This window comes from Brienomyrus brachyistius, chromosome 5, assembly GCF_023856365.1.
Source record: "Brienomyrus brachyistius isolate T26 chromosome 5, BBRACH_0.4, whole genome shotgun sequence".
NCBI lineage: Eukaryota > Metazoa > Chordata > Actinopteri > Osteoglossiformes > Mormyridae > Brienomyrus > Brienomyrus brachyistius.
Genome location: NC_064537.1, coordinates 38,324,945 through 38,348,120, shown reverse-complemented (window position 1 = coordinate 38,348,120; position 23,176 = coordinate 38,324,945). Strand labels below are relative to the sequence as shown.

The 23,176-nt window shown below is 40.6% G+C and overlaps 1 protein-coding gene across 4 annotated transcripts; it reads left to right on the top strand.

Annotated features, from left to right (window-relative positions):
- The first annotated feature begins 7,468 nt into the window (after positions 1 to 7,468).
- LOC125742448 (uncharacterized) lies at positions 7,469 to 17,188 on the top strand. 4 transcript variants are annotated; one of them, XR_007398105.1, is made up of 6 exons: positions 7,469 to 7,603; positions 11,218 to 11,292; positions 14,473 to 14,670; positions 14,766 to 15,828; positions 15,946 to 16,114; positions 16,352 to 17,188. XR_007398105.1 is itself a non-coding variant. In XM_049014457.1 (6 exons), exons 4-6 carry the CDS (start codon positions 15,231 to 15,233, stop codon positions 16,479 to 16,481), a joined length of 897 nt encoding a protein of 298 aa, XP_048870414.1. In that variant the 5' UTR covers positions 8,042 to 8,139; positions 11,218 to 11,292; positions 14,473 to 14,670; positions 14,766 to 15,230; the 3' UTR covers positions 16,482 to 17,188. The 4 variants fall into 4 exon arrangements, 2 of the variants coding, with proteins under 2 accessions (XP_048870414.1, XP_048870415.1); XM_049014457.1 differs by lacking the exon at positions 7,469 to 7,603 and adding an exon at positions 8,042 to 8,139; XR_007398104.1 differs by lacking the exons at positions 7,469 to 7,603; positions 14,473 to 14,670 and having other exon boundaries at positions 10,531 to 11,292.
- Positions 17,189 to 23,176: the final 5,988 nt, after the last annotated feature.

Below are 23,176 nucleotides of genomic sequence, written 5' to 3'. Positions count from 1 at the left end.
CAACTAAATTACACACTATATTCATAACAAAATCACATTGCTCCAACAGCACGCTATATGCATGCTGTATTAGTATATTCAAAAGAATACTTTTTCCATTTCTTGTCATGCCATCCAGATCTTTTTGTTGTATATGCTCTTACAACCAAATTTTTCTTCCTTAATAATTATTTTCTGATTTTGCAGCTGTTTTCAAGCCAGCATTTGTATTGTGTTTCAGTGGCAGGCTATTTGCATAGCCAATCGACAAAGAAAGCATTTCAAGTCCCAACCCAAATATACCACAGCTGGTTTGGCACTTTTGGTACTTGAACCTTTAGTACTGGTACTTGACCGGAAGTTAATGCGAAAGTACCATAACGTACCATAGTCTGTTCCACGCACACAAAGCAAATATGAAAACCAAATTTCCGCCATTTTTCACTGCCAATCATATTACAAGAGGTGTTACATTAGTAGTCATGACATCAGATGACCATGTGTCCCCTGTGACCTTTAGATCATATAATGCTGTTTTTTTCAAAAGGTTTTATCTCTCATCTCAGAGTTTTCCCGATAATGTACAAAAATTCCATCTGAAAAGACAAGGTCCCAGGCTATTGTGTAAAGGTTTTTGTGGATACTGCTTTTGTACCAAATCATGATTACAGTTACCTGTTCACAGTCCCCATTTGAAATCCATCCATTCATCCATCCATTTTCCAAAATTAATTGCAGATGAATTGCAATTAATTGCAAAGCCTCTTTTTGCCATGAAAATGAACCCCAAAAACTCACACCTAAAGCAACCATTTATCAGATCATCAATAACTTTAAGGAGAGAGGTTCAAATGTTGGTGGGCTTCAGGGCACCCAAGAAAGTCCAGCAGGCGCCAGGACCATCTCCTAAAGTTGATTCAACTGCGAGATCCACTAGTGCAGAGTTTGCTCAGGAATGGCAGCAGGCAGGTGTGAGTGCATCTGCATGCAGAGTGAAGTGAAGACTTTTGTAGGATGGCCTGGTGTCAAGAAGGGCAGCAAAGAGGCCACTTCTCTACAAGAAAAACATCAGGGACAGACTGATATTCTCCAAAATGTACAGGGATTGAACTCCTGAGATCTAGGGTAAAATCATTTTCTCTGTTGAATCCCTTTTCTAATTGTTTGGGGCATCTGGAAAAAAGATTGCCCAGAGAAGAAAAGGTGAGCGCTACCATCAATGTTCTGTCATGCCAACAGTAAAGCATCCTGAGACCATGCATGTGTCAGGTTGCTTCTCAGCCAAGGGAGTGGGCTCACTCACAATTTTGCCTAAGAATACAGCCATGAATATTGTGAATGGTACCAAAACATCCTCCAAGAACAACTTCTCCCAACCATCCAAGAACAGTTTGATAATGAACAATGCCTTTTACAGCAAGAGGGAGCACTGTGCCATAAGGCAAAAGAATGCTTTTAATTATACTTCAGTATACCATAGAAACAATATATAATAATCTATACCACAAGTGTGTTGGGGTGTGGCATGAGTAAATGGTGTCCTGTAGTTGTATTCTGAGCATACAGCAACTCTGGATATAATGGGCTTTGTATTTTTTATATATATGGTCATGGTCATCATGTTTTGCCCTGATTCTGGCTCCCATGTCTTTCGTCCAACACCCTCACAACATTCTCTCCTCTGGATTTGAGGTCTTATCAATTCCTTGCCCAGTTATAGCAGTTGCAAAAAAATCCTATGCTGGCTAGTTGTACTATTGTTCAGTATCTTGGACTTAAAGGACAGTTTCTTCACTTATAATGCATATGTCTTCTGGATGGCACTGAATTTATATTGGAAGAAAAGAAAGCTCCAGAGATAACTGTCTTCAAAAGCTGTGCAAGCAATTGATAAGTTGTGAAATTCAGTGCCATTTCATGAAAATAGTATGGTAAAAGTTGAACAAATTTTGTCTGGAAATAGATTGGAACCTGGGTTTTTATAAGGTACAGGACTTGTTTATACATTATTGGAAAATTCTGAGAATTCCCGTGTCAAACTTGGCTTATAACACAAAACAGCATGGATTGCATTTTTTTTAAATGTTACAGAAAAACTTGACCAAATTTTGACTGGAAATAGCTTTGTACCTTGCCTTTCAGATGCTCTATGATGTTGATATATTATGGCAAAATTCTGAGATATGGATGTCACGCCCAGCTCGTACGATCCTCGTTTGTGCCACGCCTCCCTGATTATCCACGTGTGCTTCCCCGATCGTACCCAACTGTGTCCGATTATTTTCGCCCAGTCTTGTCTATTTCAGTCCCTGTCTTACCTGAGTTCATTGTCCGTCATTGATGTTAGTTGGCGTTAGTAGATGTTCCCTGCTTTCTGTTTCCCAGTCCTGAATAAATCCCAGTTTTCCCCCGTAGCCTGCTTGCCTGTTCCTGCTCGCTCGCCTACCAGCGCGATCGCCCGCTTTCACCAGCCCGATCGTAACAATGGACTGTATTAGCTTATATATATACTGAACAGAAATATAAACGCAACACTCTTGTTTCTGCTCCCATTTTTCATGAGATGGACTTAAAGACCTACAATTAATTCCAGATACACAATATTACCATTTCTCTCAAACATTTCTCACAAATCAGTCTAAATGTGTGATAGTGAGCACTTCTGCTTTGCTGAGATAATCCATCCCACCTCACAGGTGTGCCACATCAAGATGCTGATCTGACATCATGGGTAGTGCACAGGTGTACCTTATACTGCCCACAATAAAAGGCCACCCTGGAATGTGCAGTTTTTTGCTTTATTGGGGGTCTGGGGACTCAGAACCGGTCAGTATCTGGTGTGACCACCATTTGCCTCATGCAATGCAACACATCTTCTTCGCATAGAGTTTATCAGATTGTCAATTGTGGCCTGTGGAATGTTGGTCCACTCCTCTTCAATGGCTGTGCGAAGTTGTTGGATATTAGTGGGAACTGGTACACGCTGTCGTATACGCCGGTCAAGCACATCCCAAACATGCTCAACGGGTGACATGTCCGGTGAGTATGCTGGCCATGCAAGAACTGGGACATTTTCAGCTTCCAAGAACTGTGTACAGATCCTTGCAACATGGGGCCGTGCATTATCTGTCTGAGTGGCTGGTCTCAGACGATCTTGGAGGTGAACCTGCTGGATGTGGAGGTCCTGGGCTGGTGTGGTTACACGTGGTCTGCGGTTGTGAGGCCGGTTGGATGTACTGCCATATTCTCTGAAACGCCTTTGGAGACGGCTTATGGTTGAGAAATGAACATTCAATGCACGAGCAACAGATCTGGTTGACATTCCTGCTGTCCGCATGCCAATTGCACGCTCCCTCAATGCTTGTGGCATCTGTGGCATTTTGCTGTGAGACAAAACTGCACATTCCAGGGTGGCCTTTTATTGTGGGCAGTATAAGGTACACCTGTGCACTACCCATGATGTCAGATCAGCATCTTGATGTGGCACACCTGTGAGGTGGGATGGATTATCTCAGCAAAGCAGAAGTGCTCACTATCACACATTTAGACTGATTTGTGAGAAATGTTTGAGAGAAATGGTAATATTGTGTATCTGGAATGAATTGTAGATCTTTAAGTCCATCTCATGAAAAATGGGAGCAAAAACAAAAGTGTTGCGTTTATATTTTTGTTCAGTGTATATATATATATATATATATATATATATATATATATGCATTTCAAAGTACAATTTCTTAAAAATTGTCCAGATTTTGTCTGGAAATAGCCTAGCACCTTGCCTATCAAGAGGTATAAGACTTGTTTATGCCTTAAGGGAAAATTTTGAGAAATGGCCTGCTAAAATAACATGGATTTCAAAGTGCACTTTCTGCTAAATGGTACAGTATAAGTTGACCACATTTTGTCAGGAAATATCCAAAACCTTGCCATTCAGAAGGTATATGACTTGTTTATACTTTATGGGAAAATTCTGAGAAATAATCTGTTAAATTTGGCTCATATATGCAAATGCGGATAACAGCAAGGATTTCCAAGTATATTTTCTTAAAAATGGTACAGTAAAAGTTCACCAGATGTCACCTTGCCTTTCAGCAGGTACAACACGTATACCTTTATACCTTAAATCAAAGTAAGAAGTATTCACCCTCTTAATATGCGCGATCGCTTATTGTGTTATTTTCCTAAACGCAAGCTGAAACTGTAATGTTAAGTCTATGCGTGCACCATACATTTAATGCGCGGATTATTTGACCGTGTACCCGCAAATCGCGGACAGCTTGACCGCAGTGTTCATGAGCTATTTCAAAACAAAAACATATTCCCGGGGAAGTTTGCCATCGACCCAACAAAGACTCAGCCGCCCCCCATCTGTTTATCATTAACTACTTTATGGACCTGCGTCGATCGGAGCAAAAGTGGAGAAGCCACTGCCAGTATTCACAACAGTAATTCAGGAAAAACAGCGGGGATAAAACAATATGAATAAAAAACACTTACTTGCAGATGTAGCCTCCACATGGTTAATTGAAAAGACCTGCTGAATCCACTGATGGAAACTGTTGTAATTTTCCCCAGATGCCTTTTACTAGGCATTAAAGCAGGAAATAAGATACGAGGCGAGGGCTCTTGCGAAATTTTCTTTCTGTACTGTAAATGGCGCCTGTTCATATAGACTTTTTTAAACTTTAATTTTTATATACATCCTAAGTAATTAGTGATCAAGAGGGCTAATGGCGCAGCTGTTAGCAACTGGGGCAACAACTCGTCCAGCTCTCGACCAGTCTGTCTGGACTGCTATTGGATGCCCCTGCATTTAGTCCCTTATCCTCCTTTTCCCCTCCTATCAACCCCCGTCAACTACTACCGTCACTGTGTCCCACCCCTGGTAGTACAATAAACACCCAGGGCTGAATTTAAGGTGGGTCTATCCTCCTTTCTGTTATAATGTCAGCAGAATGAAAGCATATGCGAGACGGATCCGTGATAACTAGCGCGCGAACTTTAATTTTCTGTACTCTGACAGAGGATCACCACATTTGGTTAACGAGTAAAAGCTTCTTTAAGTTACGTATATATCACACAGTGTGGCCAAACTGTGCTAATTCCTTTTTGATTATGGTGGGTCGTTAATTGTTAACGTAATCTTAAAATGTTTGGACTTTAGTTTGTTAATTCGAATGGGGGGAAACACTTAGTTCCGTCAGTCTAAATGTGCAACAGAAATATTACATTGCGTTTGCACATTTAGAAGATGTTTATCACTGTTTCACTTCACGAAAGCTGCATTTAACCCTTATAAAATTGAGAAACTGTGACATGTAGACGATGAGCCCCGAACATAGGTTTATTTCTCTCATCATTAGTTTATAAACAAGGAAGTCCTTGGCTTTAATAACCAAAGAAAATTACACAATATAATTCCTTATACATATTTAGTTATTTATTTTTCTCCACAATGAAGAAACTGTTTTTGGCACAGTGATCTGAAATGCCTAAACAAAAAAGATGTCTGTTGTCATGACGACTTACCTGACAGGGAATCCATTTCCATTCTGTCCTTTGATTCTATCACGAAATGCTGTTAGCAACCAACACATTTAACGAATTACATAATTACTGAATTGTGCATACCCCTATGCACATTTTTGTCCAGGCCTGTTTCATGAGTTTTTTTTTTATTATTATTAATTCTGTTGAAGCATGGTTGAAAATCAATGTCTGACTTTTATTAGTTAAATTTCATAGAATTTTTATTTATTATTACTTTTGTCAGATTAAAGTTATTTCTGTGACCATTGTGAGTTTTTCTTTCATTGACTGAAGGGTACCAACAATTTTGTCCACGTGTGTAGATTTGAAAAGGATGCATGAGCCCCTGCATGTTCCTGTAAGTTGATCTTCTTCTAAATGTTTTTCATAAATCTACACAATAGACCAACATCAATAAAGAGTGCGAACTTTGTAAGGTACTAATAACAGTTTCTTATATGAAAAGAGCTACCATAAAATGCACCCCCCCCCACCCGTGTGCGCGTGCTGCACGTCATATGGCATTTATGAAATTCAGTCATTATTATGTAATTCGATAAACGTGTTGGTTGCTAACAGCATTTCGTGATAGAATCGTAGGATAGAATGGAAACGGATTACCTGTCTGGTAAGCCGTTATGGCGACATATCTTTTTTGTTTAGATATTTCAGATCACTGTACCAGAACATTCTCTTCATTGTGGAGAAAAATAAATTACTAAATATGTATAAGGAATAACATTGTGTAATTTTCTTTGGTGATTAAGGCCAAAGACTTCCTTGTTCATAAACTAGTAAACTTATCACGAGAAAAATAAATAACATATATCCTTGTTCGGGGCTCATCGTCTACATGTCAGCTTATCGGTTTTATATGGGATAAATGGAGCTTTCGTGAAGTGAAACAGTGATAAAGGTCTTCGAAATATACAAACGCAACGTACTGTTTCGGTTGCACATTCAGATTGACGGAACTGTACATCTTTCCCCCATGGAATCGAAGTGAAGGGCTGTGCGCGCTCCCGACAGGGGGTGCATTTCACGGCAGGTGGATCTGTCTTGGCTCTTACTAAAACAAGCGTGAGTCAGTTAATAAAAAGTAACTGAGGGCTACCATACCCTGATTTTTTTTTAATTTCAATTAACGGCATTCTTCGGATGAATTTAGTAGATTAATCCAGAAAATGTACAGAAACATTTGACATTCAATAATGCAACCTGTCTCAGTTTTAGGTTCGGTCACATATCCAAGAGTAAAGTCGTATATCGAAGGGTAAGTGATTTTTTAAATCTTTCTTAATAATTTAAGCTATCTATGAAAAATTAGAATTGTAAAAATGATTGTTGTCTGATAATTATGCAATATAAATTAGGGGGCGAAAAGATTTCAACTTTAATGAATACGTCTTACATTAAAATACTGTAAATTCAATTACAGTGAAACATTGTATACTTTACAGTGTAATTTAGTAACATGTTAAACTAAATGTAACTGTAAATTCAACATCAAAATGATGTTTTTTTAAACACACTTTCTCTGTGTAAAATACATATTGATGTTATTTTGACAAACAAACACTGTTCTTGCAATACAATGCAATACAGTATAAATGGCAATGAAATTGTGTTAAAATTACAATTAAATTCTATAGACTTAAATAAAAACATGCATGGTTTCCAAAATGCTGTAAGAAAGACTGTCACTTCAATGTTGCCTATTTATTTAGCCTGTTATTATTTTATGAAAGGTGAGCAGTATTTGGATTGTTTTAGCAATGAGTTTAGGGGGAATGTTCAAACAAAACACCCTGGGTAAATGAACACTGAAGAACGTTGGAGGACCAGTGCAAAGTGTCTCTGGTAAGTAGCCTAAAATCGTTGACAATCGCTATTTTTTTCTGCTTCTGCTTCAGTTCAGACATCCTCATTGGATTCTTTGGTTGCTATAGACTCGTTGCCAAGGTGAGATAACATACGTTCTAGTCCGCGGAGAAGCCTATCGCGGCATATTCATTACGTCACGTTCGATGAGATATCGAAGTAAAACAAACTGCAAAACGACAGAAGACAACTACAAAAGACGAACTTTATGCTGGTAAGTGACCACACATAGTGTCTTATGTTCATAACGACTTTGCTTTGTTGACATTGGGAACAATAATGCACGTAATACGGTGATATTTGCCTCTTGGATAATGTATCGTTGTCGTGTCAATTTAACGTTAACGTTAGCTGGAGCAAGATTGTTCATGCAATATTATCCCCCTGTGCGAAATTAACTATACACTTTTTCAGTTTGCTAAAATATGCAAGATTAGTAAGACCTAAGCTGCTGTTATAGCTAAATATGAGTTCGGCATGAAAAACACTAACGTCAATGTTAGTTTCCAGTGTTGGCCAGAATAACTAAATTCAGTTAAGCTTTAATAGTGTTGTATCTGCATTTAGTAAGCTTCAGTAAGTGCAAGAGTTTTTTTTGTACTTTGTACAAGAGTTCTTTACTCCTTGTCCGCGAGCCGTTTGTTTGCTGCGCCCTCACTCAGAAAGAACTCTCTCTCTTCTCGTCGTGGTGTTCACAACGCTTTATACAATTTTGATAGAAAATTAAGTGCTACCTGCTTATAAAGCGCGGTAAGTCTGCACTGCCTTTTAGAGACAACGTTTTTCAACGTTGCAAGCAGCAAAAGCTTGTTTACTTTAAAGTCATCCTTTACTGCTCACATGTCCAGAAAACATATGGACTGTTCAGCTAGTACCATCAGTGAAATATATAAGGAGGTTACACCAGTCCTCTGATGCTGCATTTCATGATGCCTCCCAGAATCTAGCTCCAAATGATGCGCCAAATAATGACTTGCCTCAGAATTTGAACGAGACTTTTCTTAGAAATATGTGCATGTTCTATCTTAAGTTGCAAGGCCAGCTCCTCCTTCCAGCTTCAACCATACAAATAATTGTTGAAGAAATGCAAAATTTGCATGAAATGGGACAGGAATACACATTAAGTAAACTGCATACACTTTTGAGAGAGGAACTGAGTCTGACAGATGATGCCATTGATAAAATTGAAGCCTGTTTATGGAAGATTATAAGCACAAAAATTCAAATGGCAATTCATTTTGCAATTGTCAATTCAATATTCAACCAGAGCATGCATTTGTCATTTCAATATTTAATCTGTGCATGTAATTTGAAAATACATTTTGCAATCGGCAATTCAATGTGCAAAGTGCTTATGCAATCCTTAATTCATTTCATAATGTTTTGAATAAAAAATAGAATGACAATTCACTGAATTGCATTTCGTTTTGCCATGGGCTTTTTGCCTCTTTATTCAAATGGCAATTCATTTGGCAATTGTCAATTCAATATTCAATCAGAGCATGTATTTGTCATTTCAATATTTAATCTGTGCATGTAATTTGAAAATACATTTTGCAATCGGCAATTCAATGTGCAAAGTGCTTATGCAATCCTTAATTCATTTCATAATGTTTTGAATAAAAAATAGAATGACAATTCACTGAATTGCATTTCGTTTTGCCATGGGCTTTTTGCCTCTTTATTCAAATGGCAATGGCGTCCCCGGGAATTGCATTGCATGTTGGGGAGAAAACTCAATTTGCAATTCCCAACTGTCAGACCGCTCATCAAGGTGGACCTTCATTAACGACGTCACTTCCTTGTTTAGGGCCTCGCTACCATTCAACGGATTTGTTCGTTTAGTTAGAATGAGTAAACCCCCTTTATCTTCTTTATTATTTTTTTAAAATTTTTTTATTATTATTTATTATTTTTATTATTTGTAATAATTATAACTAGTTGCACTTTTCCTTATTTGATTGTAACATGCTGATTATATCATTGCAATAACATGCTTTTACCACAGGAGGTGTGATATATTGTTATGTAGACTTTTATAAGTAACTGTTTGTTTGAGTTTGTAATTGTTTTGCTCTAAATAAAGTTCTTTAAAACGTAAAAAAAAAAAAGTTAGAATGAGTAATGGCGGCAGAAGAGCTTGCAGTAAATATTTCTGTCTTAGCAGATGACATGGAAATTAATCGGGTATCAGCAGTAGATGCGTTTGATAGGTTGTTTGTGTTGTCACAGAGGGTAGAGGAACTTACAATCTTAACTGGACTTGATACGAGAAGGGTGCAAACTAATGTAGCTCAGGCGTTACATCAAGTCACGCAGTTGGTTACCCTCTGTGACAACACAAACAACCTATCAAACGCATCTACTGCTGATACCCGATTAATTTCCATGTCATCTGCTAAGGCAGAAATATTTGCTGCAAGCTCTTCAGCCGCCATTACTCATTCTAACTAAACGAACAAATCAATGGTAGCGAGGCCCTAAACAAGGAAGTGACGTCGTTAATGAAGGTCCACCTTGATGAGCGATCTGACAGTTGGGAATTGCAAATTGAGTTTTCTCCCCAACATGCAATGCAATTCCCGGGGACGCCATTGCCATTTGAATAAAGAGGCAAAAAGCCCATGGCAAAACGAAATGCAATTCAGTGAATTGTCATTCTATTTTTTATTCAAAACATTATGAAATGAATTAAGGATTGCATAAGCACTTTGCACATTGAATTGCCGATTGCAAAATGTATTTTCAAATTACATGCACAGATTAAATATTGAAATGACAAATGCATGCTCTGATTGAATATTGAATTGACAATTGCCAAATGAATTGCCATTTGAATAAAGAGGCAAAAAGCCCATGGCAAAACGAAATGCAATTCAGTGAATTGTCATTCTATTTTTTATTCAAAACATTATGAAATGAATTAAGGATTGCATAAGCACTTTGCACATTGAATTGCCGATTGCAAAATGTATTTTCAAATTACATGCACAGATTAAATATTGAAATGACAAATGCATGCTCTGGTTGAATATTGAATTGACAATTGCAAAATGAATTGCCATTTGAATTTTTGTGCTTATAATCTTCCATACCTGTTTGAGGGATTCAGATCTCTTTTCCAACTCTCACCAGGGCCCACTGAGGTCAATATATTCAAGAGCACAGACATTCAAAAGCATGTTCCGGTACATAGAACCTACAAAGGTTGCATTAGGAAGTGATGAAAGTTTGACACAGAGGTTTGCTTATTATATTCCAGTGAAGCAGACATTGGCCAACTTATTAGAATCTGAGTTATGGAAAAATGCAATATCACAGTCTTGTGACTCAGATACAGATGTGCTTTGTGATATAAAAGATGGAAAAATCTGCAAGTCAAACAAGTTCTTCAAAGAAAATCCAGGGTGTCTTAAGCTGATTCTGTACCAGGATGCATTTGAAATCGTAAATCCTCTTGGCTCAGCAAAGAAAAAACACAAACTTGTTGCAGTCTACTTTTCTGTTGCTAACTTACCTGTTCATGTAAGGTCCAACACTGATCACATGTCCCTTATCTTACTATGTGGTGAGAATGATTTAAAACACTTTGGACCTGGTAAGATCTTTTCAGAGTTGTTACAGGATTTAAAAGATTTAGAAGGAAATGGGATCACTGTTGGTGGTGAAACAGTCAAAGGGGCTTTGTATTGTGTTGCTGGTGACAATTTGGGATCACACAGTATTGGAGGGTTTACAGAAAACTTCAGTCGATCTCAGTACTTTTGCAGATACTGTGAAATTACTCGACGTGAGTTTCATGATGACCCATATGTTTGTGGTCCACAGCGCAACCCAGACAATTACGAGGCAGCTCTTGGACACCTACAAGCAGAAGGTATCAGAGACGTCAAAGGAATTAAGGTAAATTCCGTTTTCAATAACTTGGAATCCTTTCATGTATGTCAGCCGGGTCTTCCACCTTGCTTGGGCCACGACTTATTTGAGGGTATCGTATCCTATGATGTTGCACTCTTCTTGAAGTATTTCATAAAAACAAAGAAATGGTTTACATACTCAATTTTGAATCGGCGAATCAAACAATTTAAATATAAAGGATCTGATGCCCTCACTAAACCATGCAGTGTCAACCCCGTTGCATGCAAACTCTCTGGTCAGGCTGTGCAAAATTGGAATTTTTTGAGGTTGTTGCCTGTGCTGATTGGTGATAAGGTGCAAGATCCAGATGATGATGTGTGGCAGTTAACGCTACAGCTTAAAGATGTTGTGGATTTGGTCTGTGCTCAGAAGATTTCTGTGCCACAGGTAGCTTATCTTGAAATCACAATCCAAGACTATTTGGATTCAAGAAAGGGCTTGTTTCCTGAGAATCACCTAAAGCCAAAACATCATTACTTGCGGCATTATCCCGCACTAATTCTAAAATTTGGCTCACTTATCAGACTATGGACAATGCGGTTTGAAAGCAAGCATGCCTATTTCAAAAGGTGCGCAAGGCATTTGAAAAACTTTAAAAACATCTGTCTTACTTTATCTGAAAGACATCAAATGTTTCAGGCGTATCTATTGGCTGGACTAGGATGCAGTCAGTTGTTACATGTGAAAAACAGTTGTACTTTTGTCCCCAGCCTTTACAGTGATGCAATTAAGCATGCTGTTACTGATTTTGGCTTTTCTGAAAATGACACATGTGTCTCCACAGACATCCAGTATAAGGGCACATCATATAAGAAGGGAGATTTCCTCATTACAAAAAATGATGAGTCCATGGAGTTTGGAGAGCTTGTTGTCATTTTAATCCAACATAATGCAACTGTTTATTTTGTGTTGGACATGCACACATCTGAGTATAACAATGAATATCACATGTACTCTGTAACAAAACTGACTGCACAGTTGCTGTGCCTTAACATCACTAATTTGGTAGATTTTTATCCCTTAAAGTCGTACATCATCAATGGGCACCGAGTCATTCCATTAAAGCATAGTATATTGTCACAGTGAATTTCCACACACACTGTACTGAAGATAAAATGTCTATCTACAGCATGCTATCAGACACACTGCGTCAACCAGTAAGCCATGACTTGTTATAGGTATAATGGCCGGTACTTATGTGTATAGTTTATAGGTGAACATGTATATAGTTAATATGCTTGCTAGAAATGTGAGCTAAATGTATGATTGTTTTGTTTTTTATTTTCCCTATTGTAGGAATTATTAGCTCAGGTATATTTTAATATCTCCACCAATATGTTTTGAAATTAATTAACTTTTAATTAATTATTATTTAATGCTGATTATTAACCAATTGTTATGCCGAATGGTCGGCTCCTCCAAACTCAATTGTGAATCCCCGATATCTGTTAATGTGAGACTTAAATGGGATTCATTAATAACCAGTATCGCTTAATAACCTGGGTTAGTAGGCTCGTCCAGCGAGCTGCGTCACCAGGTAATGTAAACGATCGGTAGCGAAGCTCCCCTCACGGCCGATGAGAGAGAGTCTCGCGATATTTCAGGCGAGTTTAGAGGTTTCAGAGCGTAGTAGCCAGATCGCACAGAGGCAGGGACTATTGTGAGCACTCAATGACGGAGGCTGAAGTTGTGTAAAAAGACATGCATTTATTCCTACAACTAACATAAGACAGACATTACACCTAACAAACAATAAACATGAAATAACGGAATAGACACAAACGATGTAATCATGAAAATGCAATGACCAGATTTAAAATGATTAACCTGAAAAGGGAAAAACTGTTCTGCAAAGCAAGCAGTTTGTAAGGATTATAAACCTAAAGGAATATAGCAGGTGAATAGGACAGTTTAGGTTGTTAGAAAGGAAAGGAAGTTGGTTTACTTGGATGCAGGAAAGAGGGAGGTCTTTGCAGTTGGTTGCAGTGGCTGATGAGCTGATGGGTGATGGCTCTCAGGGAGGCGCGGTGTTTGCAGCGGTTGTTAGAGTGGAGTCCCTCCGGTTCTTTCTTCTGGTGAAGCTTGGGCTGAGTTGCAGTTCTTTGGGTCTTCACCGACGGGCTTTAAGAACGCTGCTTGTTTCTCTGTTTTCTTCTCTTTTTCTCCGCCTTTCTCCTCTATTTCTCCCCTCTTTGTTCTGAGGTGCCAGGTTTTATAGCATAAGGTTCGTGATTAGGAGTGACCAGGAATTTGAGTCCTGGACCAATGGCTGACCATCCATTTGGCGGGCTTCGGAAGGGGGTCGGTATCAGTCTTTTTGGGATTTATGACCAGACTGACTTCTCTGGTAATGGTGATTTTCATTAGGCTGGTGTAACTTTTGATACGTCCACTTTTGTGGTAACCACTGACCAGATTTGGAAACTGGAATGATTTTCCTTCGGTTTGATACCAAACATTCCGTACCAGCCCAGCGGTTCACACCAAATACCATCTGTGATGATTAATTAATGATTACTTATATTATGCTATTATGTTATGTTCTATTACTCACACCAGTATATGGTACAGGTGGTTTAGGTTGTACCTCAACAGATATTACCCTTTATACAGACATTATATGACATATTCTCATGTCATAAGCACATCTTACCCTTAGATAGGCATGGTAGAATACAAAGATCAGATAAGGGTTGCCGAGGAATGTGGCAAAGAAAAGGGGGGGGAGAAGGTTTGTCAAACAAAGAAAAAGAATCTCCAAAAGTTAAGACACATTCGAACATAACCTGTACATATCTGTATATTAAGACTAGTAGTCAAGAGTAAATACATATACAGATATACAAAAGCCAAACTTAAAAGAAACTTTCTGTGGGGTGCTGGGTGAGTGGTATGTAAGGCAGGACGTCGGGGGATGGGGTTGTATGCCAAGTCGAGGGGCCCCTGTCCCTGGGGATCCACTCTGCTATCTGTAGGTTGTTAAAGCTTTGGGCAATAAAAGTTGGAGTGCTGGCCTCCCTGGTTATCTATGTGTGTGGGGTCACAAACCCCCCTTTGGGGCCTAGGTCGATGTGTGCCTTCTCGTACCAGGGTAGGCCTTGTCTCAGGCCACCTGGAATTTAAGCTTTGTGATATGTGCATGTGTGATCCTACACTATAATGAAGAAATGGCTTTTCTACACGATTCCATCCGTGAGGTCCTGCCTGACCTATCTGATGTGGCAAAAGACATGTTAGTGGAAACACTGTTAGCACAGGGGGTAGAGACATACTCTGACTTGCAGTATGTAACAGAGGCAGATTTATTGTCAGCGCTAAGACCCATTCAAGCACGGAAAGCTGTGGCTGCATGGAAGGTAAAATGTAAGTATGATGCAGCCAGCCATAAAAGGAAATAACATTGATCTGAAATGTGTATGTCCCTAATAATCTTTTGTGTATTTGTGTGTATTTTAAAGGCCAGGATACTACCCAGGATAGCAACAGTTCATTCAGCATCCAGGAAGGTGCTTCATCTCTTCCCTCAGTCTCACCAGGACCTTCTTCATCCTCTCGGTCTCTCTCACCAATATAAACCTCTTCCAGTGCCTCTCACAGCCCAGATGTTGACTGGGCAGATACTTTTGACATTCCATGGAAGAAGTTTCCAGAAGAATTGATCCAGTCGTTAGAGAGAGGGAAGCGTCCAAGTCCACAGAAGAGGAGGGAGATGGTGAGGATTGTGGTACGGGAAATGATGCAGAAGTCACCAGACATAAGTAAAAGGCACAGCACTATTGTGGCCAAAAAAATAGTGGCTACATATCCCAAATCACTGCAGGATGTAATTGAAGGGGACATAATTGGGTCAGGGTACCATTCCCTCGTAAAACAGCTCCACAACACCAAAAAGAAGAAAAAGAAAACTGCACGCAGAGTCTGACATGGATGAAATGCCTGCTGAAAAAAGAGCTCCAATCCAGGAGACCTATGGTTGCATCAAATGGGAAATGAAGTTCATGCCCCTTGGGGAGACTGCAGAGAGCCAACAGCAGAGCAGAGACGAACTGAAAAGCCTGTCTAAACAAAATGCCCCAAACCAGGATGTGGTTAAACAGCTCACCAGGTCGACATTCTACACCCAACGCAAAGAGGTCAACAACGGGAAAGAAATCAAATACTTATTGGAAGACTGGCCATTTTTGTTTGATGAGATGGCTGTTCACTTTGAAGAGCTCACTGGAGTTAGTCTGAAAGAGACATTTGTTAGGAATTTGGACCTAAAGGGGGAACGACTCTTAAATTACTTGGAAACAGTTGCTGTGAACAAGTCAAAGAGGCTAGTCCAATCTTTTACAAACATTCAGCTGATGAGGAGAGAGCACACAGGGCCCTCAGGCGATGTGTTGGAGATGGTGTTGCTCCTGTTGTCTTACTTCGACGAGAAGGAAGACGTGATGTTCACATACGTGGAAGACACATGCCTGGCGGAGGAGGTGCAGATGGACCAAGTTCCCTTGACACCAACCATTGTTGTCTTTGGTAAGTTGACCATGTGCTCTCTCACACAGGCATACACATGCCAAACTGTGTCTTAGAAACACACCCACATCCATTGTCCTCTCACCGTTTTGTTGTTAATTGTATTTGTTTTTGTAGGACAATCGTGCTTCTCGGCAAAGAGATGGATGCTGAGTGTGGACCGAATGATTGTACAGCCCAGTATCACATCATTCATACCGGCCCTGTGTCTGATGTTTGGCAGCTTCTATGTCTTCAATATCCACTATCCAGTAGTCCTCGCATCCACGCTGGAGTTCTTACAGAGGTTTTTTTTTTTTTATCATTACATTATTAAAAAATAACTTCAATATTTGGCATAAACCTTAGTAACTATACTGACTTTATAGTTTGTATAATTTGTCATTGGATGTTGAGGAAATGTTTAATGAGCAGGTTGTTTTATTTTTTTTTTAAATGTTATTTTTTTATTTATTTTGATAAAGCCTTTGTGCTTTTAACATAGTCTGGTTTTCTTTTTCTCGTTTTCCTCACTGTTCTCCAGATGTTTCTTTTCCATCAATCCGGAGAGGGGGACCAAGGTGGAGAAGACCAGCAAATCCCGCCTCCATATGAACCCGAGAGTTATTACACTTATACAAGACCTGTCTGACCATGAATGGTGCTCACAGTAAGACTGTTCGATGATCCACCCTCTCTCACTCATCTGCCCACAAACATACATACATACAGACACAAACATGCACAAAAACATGCATTGCACACACACACACACACATATACATATATACACACACATGTTCAAGCATGCATACACATACACACTCTGTAGAATATGTACTCTCTCTCTCTCACATATACACAGACACACACATATATATTAATGACCTATAGTATGGTTCATCTTTGATGATCCTCTCAAACACATACTCCCCTACATGCAGTCATATGCACACACACACACAGAGGGAGAGAGAGACTCACTCTTACACAGGCATATGTACTCTCTCACACACACACACACACACGATTCTGATGCTCTTGTGAACCAATGTTCTTAAGATAATGTTACGTTTGATGGTTCTGAGGCAGTCTTGTGATTACCAAAAGTTGGGCTTTGATTCTTCATTGTTTATGACAATGTCACACACACGAGACGTGTTTATATACACACACTTAGACAAACTCACTTTCTCTCTCAAACACAGACATATACTCTCACACACGAAACATGTTTTATTCTGATGCTGTGTGAACATGTTTTATTCTAATGCTGTGAACCAATGTTCTTGAGAACACGTTTGACGGTTCTGTGGCAGCCTTGTGGTTAACAAAAGTTGGGCTTTGTTTTTACAATAAAGTCTGTGTGGTTAACAGAATATCTGTGACATGCCTTTATTTCTGTTCCAATATAGTAGTCCTATAATAATGGTGATTTCGTAGTAAAATACTGTGTATGTTTTAGTGAAATCAAATGGATTTTGATGTACAATGTAAAAAAAAAAAACTGTAAAATGTACGTGTTATTCTGAAAAATATGTCAATTTTACAATATAAACCAGTAAATATAACAGAACTCCAGTGTGTTATATGCTGGTTTAAACTGTAAAATGTACATGTTATTCGGTAAAAGCAATTACTGTTTTGTTGTATATTTTACGGAATTGTTCTGGTAACCCCAGCTGCCAGTTTTTTTCCATAAAAACTACGGGATTTTTTTTACAGTGTGGAACACTTGTACTCTGCCCTTTAGCACCTCATAGGGTCCTCGTCACCCTGTTGAATTTGCGGTTTAGAAGCATTTTTTTAAACATGTTGTGATTCAGTTGTAGCGCACTGACTTTGTATGTTCCGGGGCATATCTCAGGACCGCAGGATACCAAGATGTCGGAAAAAAAAAAAAAGTTTACGTCATCAAAATGGCGCCCGTGCTTCTCATAGGGTCCTAATGACCCTGTATGCAAATTTAATGGGACTAGGGCAGTGCCTGCATTCAACCCCCATGAAAAAAAACTAAATCCTAATCAAATATGAAACCACAGGGCTATGGCAATGCAGAGGGATGGGGCTAAAGGTATGAACCCTAGAAAAGATGATCGCTAGTAATAAACAGCTAAACTTGTAATAAAAAGCAGAAAGAAAAAAAACTGGCGCCGAAAAGATCGCCGCCAGTAAATCCGCCCAGGGTCCTAAGGACCTAGGATTCAAATCAGAGGCATTAGGAGCGGAGCCTGCATTCAACTTCCATGAGCAAAAAAAATAACTAAATACTAATCAGATATGAAACCAAAGCGCTATGGCAATGCAGAAGGGATGGGGCTAAAGGTATGAACGAATGATAGCTAGTAATAAACAGCTAAACTTGTAATAAAAAGCAGGGAAAAAAAACTGGCTCCGAAAAGACCGCCGCCTGTAAATCCGCCCAGGGTCCTAAGGACCTAGTATTCAAATCAGAGGCATTAGGTTGACCAGGCGGCCAGCTTTCTCTTTGGTTGACCAGGCGGCCAGCTTTCTCTTTGGTTGACCAGGTTGCCAGCTTACTTAGGAGCGGAGCCTGCATTCAACTACCATGAAAAAAAACTAAATACTAATCAGATATGAAACCAAAGCGCAAGGTATGAAAGAATGATAGCTAGTAATAAACAGCTAAACTTGTAATAAAAAGCAGGCTCCGAAAAGACAGCCCACTGTGAACGCTCAGAGTCCTAAGGACCTAGGATTCAACTGACCTAGTATTTCGCCGAGCTGGGCCTCTCCAAACGCTAGCACCGTGCAAAACCCTTGCAGCACCGTGGAAGACTCTCTCACTCGGGCGGGGGCGGGGGCGGGGGCGGGTCCGTAAAGAGATCGGCTGCCGCTTTCGCCGAGCTGGGCCTTTCCAAACGCTCTCACCGTGCAAAAGCAATGTAGCACCGGAAAAGACGCATTCACTCCCGCGGGGGGGGGGGGGGGGGGTAGGGTTAGGTTGCTCCTTTCCCTGAGCTTCCCCAAACGCTGTGCCAAAAGCCTTGCAGCTTCTGAGCAGACGCGTCCACTCCTGAACTGGGGGGAACAGCGGGGGAGGGGGTTTCGGCGCTCATGCAGGAATATTTTGCGACTTTGCTTTTCATCTGGGATTTAGCTCTTTACATAGAAGGTAAACATTGTGCTCTGAAATATCCAGAATGTTGCAAAATAGCAGCGAAATGTTTTTGTTTTGAAATGGGCTGGGGTGTTTGTATCCATTTAGTTTCGTTCTTTGCATTCCCCGTACACGTGATAGCTTTATGGCAGTAATTACTCTGGGCGCCTGCCTGTCTGGGTGGTCGGCTTCTTTTATCTTTTGTCAGTGACCAAATGGTGAGCTAGCAAGAGGTACTAAAAATAGCTTTACAGCAGGGAAGGACCAGGCACAGTTACTGAGCAGAAAACGGTCAAACGGTGGCAAAAAGCAACCAAATATATAATGGCATGCCCTTTTTATTTTCTTTTAATAAATTGTTTTTTAGAAGGCAGCATATTTTATACAACAAATTATGCATTTTGCATGACAAATTGCAGTTCAGAGTGTTTTCGAGGCTTTGGAATAAACAATTACCCAAATGTCGGGAAAGCCCATTGAAATGAATGGGAAGCGAGAGGCATAAGGCACTTTGAGGGGCTTGCGCAGTTACTTGGAGCGTTATAAAAGCAAACCATTTGAATATGTTTGCTCTAAAGAGATCCAAATTCATAAAAAAGTACAAGTCATTACATTTAAATTTAATTTTTTTTTTTTACGTTGATTTAACAATAAATATTGTAATTGCCGCTAGGTGTCGCACTTACTTTGACCGGCTTTCCACGGTCTATGTCGACATCCAGTGGTCAAAAAAAAGCATTACATTACACATAAGGGATGACTTTTTGCAGTAAAGACGACATTTTTTGTATTCGCAAATTTAAAAAAAAAATATTAATAAAACTATTAAAATAGGGCCACGAGGACCCTAGCAGAATCATAGGATGGTGAAATTTGAGGATCCAAAGTGTACTTATGTAGTATAGTGACCAAAAGGAAATAATTGTTAATCTAGAGCTCAGTGTTTAAATAATGTGCTTTGTAAGACACAACAGCAGGTAAGGTTGCAGCTTTCCTGTTTGAGTTTGCATGTTTGAAAACAGCATTACACAAAAGATCAGATATCCACAAAATGGAGCCGCTAGTGTACCCTGTGTAAAGTGATACATGTAAGCATTTGTTACATGTGAGTTTTGTATTTATCGATATTTTGTGAATTCTGATCAGGTGATTACCGAAAGGCAAGAGAGAAATTGAGTATGGAAAGCAGTTTGAGCATTTTTCTGATATCCGTGATATCAAGCCCGCTTTGCTGTACTAGTTCGGACTTTGCCTGTAATAGTAAGACATCCTGGCACACTAGTATGCGACTAGGTCTTACTAGTACTGCAAAAACGCTTACTACTCAAGCTTTTTCATTAATTTGTTAACGTGTGGGCCTGAAATTTAGTTAACTAGTAAGGCTTAAAATGCTTACTAGTAGGACTAGTATAGGCCTACAAATGTCCACTAGTGACACTAGTAAAGGCCAAAATTTCCCCCCTCAAGGAGACTGGTTCCAGAGCCCAAGCCATGCATCGAGGTGAGTCCGACTATATCTATCCGGAACTTCACAAGCTCGCGCACCAGCTCAGGCTCCTTCCCTGTCAGAGAGGTGACATTCCATGTCCCTAGAGCTAGCTTCTGCAGCCGAGGATCGGACCGCCAAGGTCTCTGCCTTTAGCCGCCGACCCAACTTGCATCGCACCCGACCCCTTTGGCCCCTCCCATGGGTGGTGAGCCCATTGGAGGGTGGACCCACGTGTCTTGTTCGGGCTGCGCCCGACCAAGCCCCATGGGCGCAGGCCTGGCCACCAGGCGCTTGCCATCGAGCCCCACGCCAAGGCCTGGCTCCAGGGGGGTGCCCCGGTGACCCGTGTCCGGGCAAGGGAAACCGTGAGTCCAAATTCTTTTTTTTTATTGGGGGTCTTCTGAGCCACACTTCGTCTGGTTCCTCATCCAGGACCTGTTTGCCTTGGGGGACCCTACCAGGGGCATAAAGCCCTAGACAACATAGCTCATGAGATCACTGGAACACACAAACCCCTCCACCACGATAAGGTGTCGGCTCCAGGAGATTTGATTAATGATTTACGTATTGTTGAATCTGGTGTATCAAATGAATAAAAAACAGCTTGCTAAAGAAACATGTTTAGTCAGTTTAGTCAGTGTTAGGTTGAAGAACTGTTATTAATAATTTATCATTTCTGTATAATCAGCAATGAGTGTAAATATGTATATACATTATTTTGTTTTCCTCTAGCGTCATGCCTTAGATTATATTAATAATAGCATTCAGCTTGCACGTACCCTGAGTATGTGCTCAACAGCTGCCCACCTAAGCAAAACCAGAACTTTCTCTTCTTGCTCTCACCTCCCTATTTTGCAAGACCCCTGTGCCTCCCACTGACTATAAATGAAGGTGCCAAGGGGAACCACCCTTTGTAGCACATTCTGCTGTAGCTCATTCTGCAGAGAGTGTGGTTACCCTTGCGCAAGTAAAAAGTAAAACTTTAAAGTGTGTTGTCTCGTAATTCATAATGTGTGCAGAGTTGGGGTGGAAAGCCTGGCGCTTTCTCCAACATATAGTTTGGTCCTGTGTGCAGAGTTTGAGTGCAAAGCCTAGCGCTTTCTCCAACAGTCAGAATTGTGGAGATCAGGGGCATATTGTTGTTATGACATTCAGCAAGATGGAAGGACGTGGACCCCATGTTGCGGGAGCAAACAGGTTTATTATCCAAACCGGATATAAGTGAATGGTCGAGTCACAGGCAGAGGTCGATCATCAGGGAAGTCAGTCCTACAGAGATAGATGAGATGGGGTGACTATGGGATGGGAGGAACAGGATCGATGAGGCAGCAGGGCAGGACGGGGCAGGCGGGATCACAGGGCAGGAAACAGCAGGCAGGACGAACAGAGAAAACAAGAGACAGAGAGTGTGCTTGGTATGGCTCATTCAGGAGTGGCAACAATACTTCGCAATGATAGATCGGGTCCACCGATCTGAAGAAGTGATCACTGTGTGGGCGTGACAGTTGTGTCTTGATTTATATGATGGTGGTACTTTTATTTTGGTGACACAAACTTCATTCATAGAATCTTTTTATTTTGAGGCATGACTTCATTGTTTTGGCTCAGTTATGGCTGCTTGCAGTTCAACCATTCTGTTATGACTAATCCAATCATGGTCTGCTGAGCCAACGTCTCGCTCTGCTGCAAGAGGTAATTTATTGGCTTAAACAGCCCGAGGTCCAGGAGGACCTGGTGGCGCTGGAAGTGGTCGAGCAGAGCGGCGACCTGCTGGCGCGGATGTCCCTGGCTGGAGACGTGTACCTACTGGCGGAGTTACGTGAGAATCTCCGGTGGATGCTGCAGTGACTAACCGAGTGGAGAGCTTAGTTAGCCACTCGGCGTGTTGCGGAGGCTGCGGTACCGCCTCCCGTCCCGGAGGAGACGGCTTTGCCTCTCGCCACCGCTGCAGGCCAGAAGAAGAGGAGGAGGAGACCGAAGGGGAGGCCGGCAGAGGACCCAATGATCCTCCTGGGCGCCTGCTCTCTCTCCTCTGCCTTTCTCCCGGCGGAGTATTGGGAGGAACTCTTCCCTCTCCAAGCACTGGTATGGCTCGCCCCTGATTTAGCCTATTATCAGGTAGCACGGCTGTCAAATCTGGGAGCTAGAGCCATGTGGGATGCCATTCCGTGAATCCCCAGGACTTTTAAAGGGGCAGCGGCCATCCCTACTGCGCCTGCGCACGACCCGCCTGTCCCTCTTTCCTCTCTCTGGCTCACTGTCTGAGTCAAATTAAACATCAAGACAACACTCTCATGAGGTCATCAAAACTGAGAATGCCTAAAAAATGTAAAAGTAATAAAGCAAAGTAATACTAACAAGCAGGCACCCTGGATGTGGACAAATTTGTTGGTACCCTTACACAAAAAACAAAAACACACAACTATCTCTGAAATAACTCAGAACTAGTGAAAGTTTAATGGCATCCCTAATAATTTATTCCATATTTAACACAAATCAGACTTTGCTTTTGATTATTGATTCAGTAATATAATTAAACAAATGAAAATGGCACAGACAAAAAAGATGATACCCTTAATTTAATATTTTGTGGCTTTTTGCAACAATCACTGCCAACAAGTGATCTCTGTATTCACAATGAGATGTTTGCATTTGCTAACAGGTAGTTTGGCCCACACATCCTGAGCAAACTGCTCAAGCTGTCTCAGGTTTGAAGGATGGTGTCTCCACATTGCAATTTTCAGATCTTTCCAAAGATG